The sequence below is a fragment of the Amborella trichopoda genome, chromosome 3 (genome assembly GCF_054954075.1).
Source record: "Amborella trichopoda isolate Santa Cruz 75 chromosome 3, AtrichopodaSantaCruz75HAP2 v2.0, whole genome shotgun sequence".
In the NCBI taxonomy this organism is placed as follows: domain Eukaryota; kingdom Viridiplantae; phylum Streptophyta; class Magnoliopsida; order Amborellales; family Amborellaceae; genus Amborella; species Amborella trichopoda.
Genome location: NC_142338.1, coordinates 23575074 through 23588561, shown reverse-complemented (window position 1 = coordinate 23588561; position 13488 = coordinate 23575074). Strand labels below are relative to the sequence as shown.

The 13488-nt window shown below is 34.5% G+C and overlaps 1 protein-coding gene across 1 annotated transcript; it reads left to right on the top strand.

Annotated features, from left to right (window-relative positions):
* The first annotated feature begins 4608 nt into the window (after positions 1-4608).
* On the top strand, positions 4609-9485 carry LOC18437277 (putative pectate lyase 2). The gene is made up of 3 exons (XM_006847490.3): positions 4609-4682; positions 6959-7097; positions 9252-9485. The coding sequence occupies exons 1-3, from the start codon at positions 4624-4626 to the stop codon at positions 9468-9470; spliced, it is 417 nt and encodes a 138-aa protein (XP_006847553.3). The 5' UTR covers positions 4609-4623; the 3' UTR covers positions 9471-9485.
* Positions 9486-13488: the final 4003 nt, after the last annotated feature.

Sequence of the window (13488 nt, the reverse complement as noted above, 5' to 3'; positions counted from 1 at the left end):
TGGAGTATAAAATTTTATAATTAAATATGTAAATAGAGTTATAATCCGAACGATTTTTACACCAAAATTATATGTTATGTTAAAATTTGAAGGTGCCCCTTAATTGGATTATTTAAGGTTGCAATCTTATAGAAACCACACACTCTATAATTTGTATTTCTAGGCAGTAGAGTACTTTTTTTTTTCTAGTTCAGTAGATGGGGTTCGCTAATCGTGATAATAATGAAACTTAAGAAATCATATTGTAGCACCACTAAGACAACTTAGCCTTGAGTCCATTCCTGACACAGTAAGAGAAAGTTAAAAAAAGTACCAAAGAGAGAATTAAGATAAATAAGCAATCTTTTTGGTTTACCAATCTTTGGTTTGCCATGTGTTTTTTGGTATGCTTTTTATGGTTTTTTTTTTTGGTATGCCTGGTTTTATTGTAAAAAAAATCTTTGGTATGCCATGTTTTTTTTTGGTATGCTTTAAGTTCACAAAGAGAGAATTAAGGTAAATAAGCAACCTTTTTGGTTTACCAATCTTTGGTATGCCATGTTTTTTTGGGATGCTTTTTATGGTTTTTTTTCTTTTGGTAGGCCTGGTTTTTTTTGTACAAAAAATCTTTGGTATGCCATGTTTGTTTTGGTATGCTTTTTACAAAAAGAAATCTTTGGTATGCCATGTTTTTTAGTATGCTTCTTACAAAAAAACCTTTGGTATGCCATGTTTTTTTTGGCATGCTTTTTACAAAAAAAATTCTTTGGTATGCCATGTTTTTTTTTGTTTGCTTTTTACAAAAGAAATCTTTGGTATGCCATGTTTTTAGGTATGCTTTTTACAAAAAAATCTTTGGTATGCCATGTTATTTTTGGTATGCTTTTTACAAAAAAAATTCTTTGGTATGCCATGTTTTTTTGGGTATGCTTTTTAGCAAAAGAAAATCTCTCGTATGTCCGGACCTGAACCCAGGTCTCTCGGGTGAGAATCGAGAATCCTAACCAACTAAACTACAACGGATTGTATGTAATGGATTACTACCCATTTATATTATCAAAGAAATTCTATGGTTATTTGTCTTGTATAGCTAGAGACAAACGAATAAGGAACCTTTTCCATAACAAATCTTTCTAATGTTATATGGACTACGAACTTAGGCTTTTACCATAAAGCTTATGAGGATATAAATCCTTCGTGATCGGAGATTCGAAAATCACAACAGAAAAAAAAAGGCCACTGAAATGATTGGAGATAATTTAGATCTTGATGCGGTAAAAATCGGCTTGATTAGGATTAGATTAACAATATAACTAATGAGGAGTCTGGGCCAGACTGACCTAGGCACCGGTCAGAGCTGTCAGTGCAATTGTCTTGATAACTATGGCAAAGATAGGAATTGGGCTGGCAATGGTGATGGCCCAGATTACAAAATGAGGCCCGCGGGCCTTGTCTGGGCTCTCGGCTTGCCCTGACATTTTTTTTCCCTTTTTTTGTTTTCTTTCCCTTTCAATGTGTTAGATCGACCTAGAGCTAGGGCTGCTTAATCTCGAGTCGGGCGCGGGCGTGCCATATAGGGATAATTGCAGGGCTAGGGCTTGGGTGGGGCCGGCTGTTAACCCTACAAACGAAAGGGAGTATTTAAGAGAGGGAAAGATAGAGAATGAACGGTTAAGGAAGAGACAATGTGATGGTCAACGAATTATTTAGATTTAGATTTGAGGAGAGAGAAATAACGAAAGAAGGCGTATTAAGAACAAAATCTAGGTAGGAAAAGAGAAAAAAAATACAAGAACAAAAAGTTTTAGGAGAAACCACACCTGCCGTGCAACCACGTCCCAACCAGGGTCATGCGATCCACCCACCTACACTTTAATTGCACATTAACAAGATTTGACTTAGTTTTCCATGACAAAACTTTTATCAACTTCCCCACCCCATGAGAGGCCTTTCTATGGCAATATAAGCCCCACAGTATCAAAGTAAAAGGCCATGGCCATGGCAATGGCAGGACCTTCTCTGCTCATTATCCTGGGATGCCTGCTGTTTTCCGTTCTCCCTTCACAATCTCTCCATCTGCAGAATGTGTCACAGCATGCTGTCTCTAATGGATACTACTATGGGAACCCTACTAAACCCCAATCACTTCTCAATGAGATCGACAGTTGCTAGCGTGCTGACCCTAATTGGGCTATCCTCCGTCGAGCCCTTGCTGACTGCAGCATAGGCTTCGGTAGTGGCACATTTGGAGGCCGCAATGGCCGTATATATACTGTGACCAACCCCTCTGATGACCCTGTCAACCCCAAGCCCGGCACGCTGCGCTACGGTGTCATCCAAACTGAACCTTTGTGGATAATATTTGGTCATGACATGGTCATCACACTTGAGAATGAGCTCATCGTGAACAGTAATAAGACCATTGATGGGCGTGGAGCAAGCGTCGACATTGCATATGGTCCCTGCATCACCATCCAAGGTGTTAGCCATGTGATCATCCTTGGCTTTAGGTTGCATCACTGTAAACCTGGCACCCAAGGGCTCGTGCGTAGCACTCCAACGCATGTGGGTCACAGAGGTGGCTCCGACGGTGATGCAATAGCCGTGTTTGCTTCATCCCATGTTTGGATCGATCACTGCTCTCTTTCTCACGCATACGATGGCCTCATCGACGTTATCCATGCTTCCACTTCCATCACCATATCAAATTGCTACTTCTCCGATCATGACAAGGTCTTGACTCTAGGTAACCTTTCTTATTCTTAATTTTATGCAACAATTAGGCGATGGTAGGCACATATCTGGTTGAAAATGAAGAAATATTTATGGTACCTCTTTCGAAATGAAAAGGCCCCGTTATAGTTTTTGAAACCTATATAATAAGACCATTTAGTTTCGGAAAAAGTTTATATAAGGATGCAACCTTGTAACGAAGAACTACGGATGCACCTAAAAAATGCATCGAAAAATGTAGTTTTAATATTGAAAAACCCTTTGATTGATCATCTCAACATCGAGATGTATGACCATGAAAAATAAAAAGATTTTAAGTCTCAGAAATAGGGCATTTTACAACATATTATATACACCGTCCATTTTCAAGATTTTTATATGTTTATAGATCTACTTAATTTTAACAATTTTTTATATTTAAAATTTTATAATTAGATGTAAAAATATATCTTGAGATAATCCTAAGAATATTTTACATCAAATTATATACCATGATAAAATTTGAACATGCACCTTACCTCTACAGCTACGGATGCATCCGTATGCCAACTGCACCCTTTAGTTTTTGTTAGAAGGAAGCTGCAATCACTATAGGTAAAATTGGATGGTTGGGAGCACATCATTGAGTGGGCCCAACGTCCACGATAAGATTTATTGAGCTATATGAAATACTTTAAGCTATCAGATTATCAACCCATGGTTAATGGTGATTGTGGCTTCCTCGTACTAAAAAAAAAGTAATGGTCATATTATGTACAATATGGATAGTATTTGAGGTAGACATCACTGCTTCAATGCATATTTTAGAAAGATAAGAATACTTTTGTTTGTTGCACCATTTTGATATACCCTATGGGAAATTTATAGGGCTGGCAAAGGATTGGGCCTAGGCCCTAGTCCCACATTGATCCCCATAGGACTGCCTCGACCCTAACATGGCCAAATAGGCCTTGGCCAAGGCCTGCGCCTGATCCTATCTGGGCTAGGCCAAATGGAAAAAAAATTGTAAAATAAAAGAAAATTATAAAGAAACCAGCCTTATTTTGGCCCTAGCTCAGTCCCTAATGTTTTAGGACCAGGTTGACACCAAGCCTAGCCACCCGGCCCTAACATTACCAAAAAGTTCCTGGCCAAGGCTTGGCCAAAACCTTATCCAGGCCAGGCCAAATGGAAAATGAAAATAAACAAGAAAATTTAAAGATAAAGGGCCGGGCTAGGCTAAACAGAGCAAGTCTCATCTTAGCCCTGGCCTAGTCCAAGCTCAACCTGGCTCTCAAGCGATATTTTGGGGCCCAGTCCCTAATTTTTTAGGGCCAGGCTTCTCTGAGGCTTGCCACCTAGCCCATTGCCAACCGTAAAAATACAGTGAATTATTTTGACTCTCTTTATTAATCATGCAAGAGACCAAGAAAACCATTTTTTTTATTTTTGCCAGTGAGGCAACTACTTTGTATTCTTAAAGGAAAATGTTTTTACGCGGGTTGGACAACAGTTCTCCAATATGTGGTCCAAAGGTCTAAAGCATCCATCTTAAAGATGGATGCAAATAGGTGGTCCATCTAAAATCAAGTGTAACTAACGGTCAAATTTTCTTCTTAATATAATTATTAATTCTAGTTTTTGAAAAAAAAAATCATATTCATGATCTCTAAAAAATTATAGATTCTCTAAAAATTAGGATTAAATTATACTTAAAAATATATTTATTGCCAAACCCGCATTTCTACAATATGCGGGCTGGCTGCATAGAAAATTTGCTCATTTAAGAATAATATGGATTTATTAGCTACTTGGGCACTCAGTACATGGTCGAATATTTCAGCATATTGTGAAAAATCTTAATTGCGTGAGTCGTGATTTTTGCAGGTGATGCTATTCGGTCATGATGATTCTTTCAAGGCCGATAAATAGATGAAAGTAACGGTCGTATTCAATCGCTTGGGCGCTAATTTGGTGCAAAGGATGCCCAGGTAATTGTTAACTTTGTTGAGGGGCGAATGCCTTGTGAATATGCCTTAAGCTCAAACATTATGATGCATGGGGTCTTTACCTCATAAAAAAAGAATATTGACATCATCCATTCATATTAAAAGTACGTACAAAAAGGTTGCTCACAGTTCTCTCTTTAATGGTTTGCAACATAGTTTTTTTTTTTTTTTTTTTTTTGACAAATATGGTTTGCAGCATAGTTATAAAGATTGGACACGCAATTTGCCCGGTCAAACAACCAATTTGTTCATTGCCCAAACAGCCAATTTGTTCCTGGCCCACTTTGGTCCATGATAAGAATTGAGTTCAGTCATTAACTAGTTAAAATTAAAATTTAATTAATTTTAGCTCATCGAACCGATCAGTTAGACCGGCTAAACAAAATTATTTATCTTATTGATATATTCAACATTTTAAAGGGGAAAGTTTAAATAAGGTTGCAACCTTAAATGTAGAATTACAGATGCACCTCAAAAATCCCTCAAAAAAGGTTGTTTTAATGTTGGAAAAACTTCTAATTGATCATCTCGACATCGAGATGTATAAATATGAAAAAAAAAAAAAAACAATTTTGAGCCTTAAGAATAGTGCATCGAGACTGTCCATTTTCAATATTTTCATATGTTTATAGGTCTACTTGATTTTAACCATTTTTGGAGTTTAAAATTTTAGAATTAGATATGAAAATAGATTTTGAGATGATATTAAGAGTTGTTTTACCAAAATTACATGTTATGATAAAATTTAGAGGTGCTCCTGAATTGCATTGTTTAAGATTGCAACCTTATAGAAACCACACCCTATTTTAAATTATTATTCTTATTTTTTAAAATTTTTAGGGGACTAAGTACTGTAAGAACACTTACCTTTCTTACAATGTTAAAATCACCCCTAGCCGTCATATGTAAAACATTATCGTTGGGGGTGTATTACATAGGTCTTATAAATCCTTTTTGAGAATTTGAAACCGATGGCACATCTATGGCCATCCAATTCCACATCCAATAGTCGGGTGTGATTATAAACTCTATGCACCAAATATAAATAACTTGTTGTTATATATATATATATATATATATATATATATATATATATATATAAAAGTTTATATAAGGTCGCAACCTTAAAATGTAGAATTATAGATGCACCTCAAAAATTTATGGGAAAGGTTGTTTTAATGTTGAAAAACCCTCTATTTGCTCATCTCTATGTCGAGATGTATGAATATATAAATTATTATTTTTTGAGTTTTAGAAATAGTGCATCTTGCAACACATTATCTAAGCCTTCCATTTTCAAGATTTTCATATGTTTATAGATCTCCTTGATTTTAACTATTTTTAGAGTTTAAAATTTTCTAATTAGATATGAAAATAGATTCTAAGATAATCCTAAGAATTTTTTATAAAAAACTTCCATGTTATGAAAAAATTTGGAGGTGCACCTTAATTGGATCGTTTAAAGTTGCGACCTTATAAAACCACTATATATATATATATATATATATATATATATATTATATTTTTAAAATCTGCCCAACTGATTAGAATTATAATCAGACCAATATTCACTAGACCCAAACATGCTCAATTGTTGGTCGAATTTGATAACATTCGCTAGCAATAACAACAACAGTCAATTGATAACGCACGTTTTTGAATGGGATTAGGAATGCAATCCGAAGTGTTCTACATAATCTTTTCGGGGCAACCAATGGTCGATGTTATGCTGAAACGGAATTTCGCAATGTTCACGAAAGGGAGCGAAGACCATTTGATAGTGCAAAAGTGGAGAGGATTCATGTTATGGTATGCTGTTGTAGGAGTATGCTGCACATTTACTCCTTCGTGAAAAGTGCAACTTGGGAGGAATTTTTTCTATCTAAAAATTTATGAACCACTAGAGAGTCACTATATAATTGACTTTTTTGAAAACCATTTGGATTTGAGTTCTTCAACACTTAGATCTTTCAATCCTAGCTAAATCTTGGGATATTATTTCTTTTAGGCACATAAGATCGCTCCTCCTCCTCCTCCTTCTCCTTCTCCTTCTCTCCTCCTTCTCCTCCTCCTATTTTACACTTCATTATTTTAAAGATTCTTCTTTACACTTCATTATTTTAATGATTCTTCTTCTTCTTTACACTTCATTATTTTAATGATTCTTCTTCTTCTTTACACTTCATTATTTTAAAGATTCCAGTAATTTTTGCTTGAATGAATATGAATATTAAAGGATGATTGGTGGTGGGTTGCAGGGTGAGACTTGGTTACGTGCATGTTGCAAACAACATGTATGAAACATGGGAGATGTACGCAATTGGAGGGAGTGCAAACCCTACCATTCTAAGCGAGGGGAATTACTTCATTGCTCCCAACAATGTTGACCTCAAACAAGTAAGTTGCAAATGAGACATCAATAAGGAATGGTATGGCATGCATTAACACCTTATAGCGGCGGTTGTCTTAACCATACATACTTAGCAAGTCTCCGATTGAAACATGATTTTTTCAAAAAATCTTTTATTTTTCTTAAGTACATTTAGAACTCCAATTTTTTCAAAAGATCTTCAAAAAATCACGATTTTTTAATGAAACCAATTTAAATCCATATTTTATCTTTTTTCAAAAAAGCTTTACAAAATAACTTTTTCTCCATTGCTTTATTTCATCACCAACTTAATATTATTGAAATTTGATTTAAAGATAAATACTTTAACAATAGGTGTAAATTAATATTTTTTATTTAACAAAAAATTCCATAAAAAATTTCACCAATGAGTTAACTAAAAACAAGTGTATGAAAAAATACAAGCAATATATTTCTCAAAAACAAGTAATTAAAACAATCATATATCTTAAAATAATAGGCAGAATCAGAAGAAGAGCAACCTAATGAAAAATCTATTTTTTGTTCTTAAACCAATAGCGTCCTTGTCAAGAGAAAGAGAGAGATTTAATGATATTAAAGATCTAGGTAGCTACTCAGTGCGAGATTCAAATGTTTTTGAGCATTTTGTTGTCTTTTATGCACAAAGAAGTTTGATTAACTTTATATTTTTATTTTTATTTTTGTATTTAATTGGTGTATACAACATAGCATTTAGATGGATCACTATTTTACATATTGGGTCTTTGCGTGTTTTTTTTAATTAGCTGCAATCCTAATTTGAAGGCTTTTTTTATATGTATATTTTTTTTGAGAAATAATCCTATACTTTTAGTTCACAATTCTTGTTATTTACTAATTAGGTCTTGTGTTTAATATTGTTGTTGTTATTTCATTTTGTGCTCGCAATAAATCTACGATATGTTTTGTGATGTGAAAACAAAGTAAGCATTGTTGTTAGATTTATTTAAAGTTTTAACAAAACTTGTTAAGTATCATTCTAATGGCACTAGTAAGGCTATAAAAGTATTGTTTAGTGGTTTTAGGATATCTATACAATAGCTACAAATCATAATCCTACATTGTATCATCTTTACATATCCGATTTTTTTCACTACATTTTTTTGAACCAAATCCAAAATATTCATGATTCTATAGCTTACCTTATATTTTGGCGATCCGTAGTTTTTACCCGATCTTTCACTACGACTTTTTAAAATAAAATCGATTTGTAGCCGATGTTTTGGTTCATCAGTGTCCCAACTTGCTAACTACACTTCATTCTCAAATATTAAAAAAAAAAAAAAAAATTTGTTGAAAACATTTAAGGCATGTTTATTTTTTTGGAGTGCTTTTCATGGCCTTCGGAGAAGTCCTTCTTGAAAAGAGCTTTCTCATTAGCTTGGGAAAGTGCTTTTACATCAAAAAAGATATGAATCAGCTTTCCGCCAAAAATATATTGAGTCGGGAAAGACTAGGATAGTGCTTTTCCAGCTGTTACACTAGGGCAGTGCAGTCTTGGTGATGGAAGGGGAAGAAAAAAAGAGTGCTCTTGGTGATGGAAAAACCTCCCTCTTAAAGATGATTTGCATAAAAGAGTTAATGGTATTGGACATAGAGGAAAGTCTAGGACAAGGCTTTCCCAGCTGCTAACACTAATTACCAATTTCCTCGAATTGGTATCATTCTCCTGGCGATGGAAAAATTTTTTTCGGAATTCGTAAGACAATTTACTTGGGTGAGAATGACCTCTGGCGCCTTTAGGGCTAGCATGAGTCCCTTTGACTTATTATGGAACACAATCATTTTCCAGTGGTGATATTTATATAAAAAAACAAAAAAAGTGCTCTCGGTGAAGTAAAACCTGTTTCCTAAAGATGAATGGCCTAAAAGAGTTAATGATATCAGCTATTTGAAAAGAAAATTTATCAAAAGAAATCTACTATTTAGTATTAGAATCATGTGTTTTCTATCAAAATAGACATGATCGTGGGTTGGAATAGTTGAAAAAGGATAAATTGTTAAACTGTTGAAAAGTTAAGTATACAAATTTCTTTATTTGAAAAGGAAAAACTAATCAAAAGATAATCAATCAATCAAAAATATTAGATGATTGTTATCACCCAAAAATGTTTTTGGTTATTAACAATCCTCTTTTGTAGGTGACCAAGAGAGAAAGCAGTGGTTGGAAGAGTTGGAAATGGAGGTCTTATAACGATGTATTCATGAATGGTGCATATTTTGTGCAGTCAGGATGGGGAAGCATTGCACCAGGTTATGGGCGTTCACAGACATTCACAGCTGCCCATGGCATGTTGGTGCCGTCTCTCACGACCAGTGCAGGTCCTCTTCTTTGTTTTCCTCGATTACCTTGTCGCTAGCCAGGCTCACCAAAATTTGTGTCAAGTACTACAAGAAATTCAATAATCTTGTCATTCTATGATGAACACAATAAGAAGATGGGTGATTTTTAACTGTAAGTCCCTTTGAGATGGTTCAAGTTGTGCAGTTTTCTTTTTCCTTATTTTTTTTTCCCCTTTTTTTATCAATGAATGTTAGCTTAGGTGAATTTGTTGAAGAATATGTGAGATAGTTCAAAGAGGATTCATGAGATAGTTCAAGATTGTTGTAAGAACTACAATGGTGGTTAATGTCAGGCTCTTACTCATTTTCTCACTGCCTTAGTAGGAAAAGTTTCAAAAATACCACTTAACCTTGCTATTTTACAATGAATAAAATGCCCATCATGAAAACAAATAATATTGGATTTTTATGGTATGTACAATAAGACCATTTACATTTGATTCAAAAAGATAAAAAATATCATGAGCCCTTGTATGTGAAATCCCACTATTTGAATTTTCAAAAAACTCCAAGGAAGCATTTTCTCTCAATTCGTACACAACCTGTCCAATTTCACATCCAATGTATTGAGATGCCTTCCCCCTTAATCTAAATGGTCTTGAATACTTTATAAAGAATATACTATGAAGTGTGCGCTAGCATTCACACTTAATCTTTAACATACGAGGATGAATCAACAACACATGAATGTAGCACAACGAAGTCACAAAGCAATACATATGAATGAGACTTTTAGCATCAAAACGCTAAAAATCAAGGAGAAAACACAAAAATCTCATAAAGTATTAGATATGTGAGAAATGTACTAAAAACTCCAAATCAGCAGAGAAAATCACTAAAGCAAATGAAGTTAACGAATTTTTGTAGATAACAAATCCAACTTGAGAAATAATAGAGTCAAGTTTCGTCTCTGTTGCCCTTTTCTTAGACCAAATAAGGTTTCGAGAGAGAGAGATGGGCTTGGGGAGAGAGGGAGCTTTGCATAAAAAACAGGAATGAGAAATGGGCGGATCAAAATCCCTAACATCACATAAATGAGGGAACCTGGTTTAATGTTAGAGACATCAATCTTGTTCATGTTCTCTAAAAACAGAGGTGCAGTGCATAGACAATCGACTTGGCCAATGTACTCAGACCTTGGCCAAAGTGCATTATTTGGCCGAGTCCGACTAACTCGGCCGACTTCATGTCATGTTAAAAAAGGAAAAGGAATAACAAAAGGAAGAAGGCACATATAATAAGATGCATATTTTTAACACGAGTACTCAAGTAGCATATTGATAAAACGATATGAGCCTCTTAAAAAGGTTGAGGTATCAAATCTTGCCCATTGCACCACATTTTGTGAACCTTAGCTTTTAATAAAAAATGGGATCATTTCTGGTGTCTTCGCACCGTGGATGTGAGACAGTAAATCAGACCCATGTAATTATAGATGGGGATACATAATATATATATAGAAATTTAGTACATAGTGTTGGGTTACCCAATTAGAGCCATCTTGCATAACTGCGGATGGTGGTTCACATTTTTAGAATACATATATAGGAGAAAGAGACGAATCCACTACTAACTTAACGATTACAATAGTCTTTTAAGAAATAGATTTTCTTGAGATCACTGATTTCTTCTAGAGATTTTTTCTTTTTATGTTTTCCGTCTCTGAGGTTCTTCTCTCTCTCAAAGACTTCTTTTTTTTTCCCTAGAGGCTTCCTCACTCTAAGAGAAAAGGTTCTCTCTTTATCTCTCAACAAAGAAAAAGCTTAAGATGTGGAGCCCTGAATCTTTTTCATCTTCTTTTTCTCTCTAAAAAGGATAATTTTATCCCTTCTTCTTCCCTCTAATAGAAGGATAACTCTCTCTCTCTCTCGCTCTTCTTCATATCACTAAGGGCGCGTTTGTTTTTTTAAAAGATATCTTTTGGAAAGTTGAACGTTTTTAAATGTTATGAAAAGTTGACTGTTTTGTTATGGAAGGTTTAAATGAGTTCTTAGTACTGTGTTTGATATCCTGCTGGAATGTTAAGAAAGTTTTGGGTACTGTGTTTAATAACGTATATATATATATATATATATATATAATATTTCATAAAATGTATTAATGTATATTTGTATTATATAACGTATAAGAAATATATATTATATTTATATATTATATATAATATAATAATATAAATATTATAATTAATATATTGAATACATATAGATTATATTTGTATATTATATATTAATAGTACATATAATATATATTCAATATATACTATATTATATAAATTACACTAATAGAAAAAAATAAAAATAAATATATAATATAATATAATACGATATAGTATAATATAATATAATATAATATAATATAATATAACATAATATAATATAATATAATATAATATAATATAATATAATATAGTATAATATAATATAATATAATATAGTATAATAAAATATAATATAATATAATATTATGTTATGCTTTAGTAATATTATATTATATTATATCACATTAAAAATACTAAGATTATGTATTTATATTATGCATAGTGAATAATGATCAACAAAAATGTTACGAAAGATTAAGTTCCTACTGTCATAGGAACTTAATCTTTCATTTTTTAACAAAGGAATGAGAGCTTTGTTGAAAGATTACTGGTTGGACTTGGATCTACCTCGCCCGCGCTCCCTCGGGGACCTGCATTTGATTGACTCCCTCTCGAACAACCGCCTTGACCTCACCAGTGTAGGTATCGCATGTGTGTCACGTGTGGATAGGTATGTTGAAGTATGATATAATTTTAAAGTGATGAAGGGATTGACTTGAGCACTTACCTCACCGCGGTTTGAGTTCGTGGGATAAGCCCAGGCTATTTCTCTCTTAAATCAATGAACGAAAGTCCTTCGGTTGTCCAACAGCACGGTTTGAATGCGCCCCCCCGTCTAAACTCAATACCTCACCTCAACTCTCACTTGAAAACTGCTAGTGAAATCCAAATATAATGTACTCCTCTTTGATGTGTTTTATGAGTTAATGGTTCTAGTTTTGGGGTAGAGTGATAGGACAAGAATAAAAGGAGATCGATAAGAAATTGGTTTAGAGAAGAGAAGAATAAGAAGAACAAAAAGAAGTAAAAGAAGCCAAGGGATGACACGAAGACACTATCTCAGGATGACCCCAAATCAAGTGCTCCAGAGGTAAAATAAACAATGGGTTAAAGAGAGAAATAAAAAAATGATGAAGTAAAAATGAAGTAAAATAAATGAGAAATGAAAGTATGACTTAGAAGGAGAAAGGAGTGCTTAAGGTGAGAGGAAGTGGGATGAATGGATTCAAAGGATGATTGACCCGCTGGTCGGACCTGGTTCTCAGGGGTCGGGAGAGAATCCTCTCTCGGACAACCATGGGGTCACTCGCACGCAGATGTGGGGGTGCACACCGGTGTGGGGATGCGTTGGCATGAGGGCTCCAGTGTATGTAGAGAGGTTGGGGCATGACTCGGTTAGGAGAGAGGGAGGATGGGTACGTGCGCTTGGAGTGTTTACAGACCTACGTACTCTGAGGTATTTTCTCTCCCTCAAAGTTTTCTCTCTCCTCTCTGCGGGATTAAGAACTCAGATGCAAACGACGAGAAGAACAAACTTAATACCTCTGTTTTATAATAGGTAAATACTTCGCCCAAAGGGGTCCTTTTACAAGTGAGCTAAGCTTGCTTATATAGAGGATTCACCAACTAGGGATGAACACTAAACAACAAAGCATAATTACAATTTAAAAAATTATGAATAAATCCTGAAATTAAGCACAATGACCAAAATATCCCTGAGATCTTTTCTGCTAATGATGAAGCCGTTTCTGTATGGAGGTCGTTCCGTCATGGCCAGATCTTAAAAGTGTTTTACGCAACTTGTAGTGATGGTTCAGATGATTTGTCAGCATATCTTCAATGTCCTCGCAATTATGAGCATTTTGATGCCCTTTAATCGTGCTGGGGTCGCCTTTTTGCCACGGGGTAGAAGTCCAGCCAGATTCGTGAACTTTGCT

Bases quoted from the DNA above. Each gene is read 5' to 3' on its own strand.
- LOC18437277 (XM_006847490.3), top strand. From the start codon at position 4,624: ATGAAAGTAACGGTCGTATTCAATCGCTTGGGCGCTAATTTGGTGCAA. The intron at 4,683-6,958 runs GTAATTGTTAAC...GGTGGGTTGCAG, and splicing joins TTGGTGCAAAGGATGCCCAG to GGTGAGACTTGGTTACGTGC. The intron at 7,098-9,251 runs GTAAGTTGCAAA...CCTCTTTTGTAG, and splicing joins ACAATGTTGACCTCAAACAA to GTGACCAAGAGAGAAAGCAG.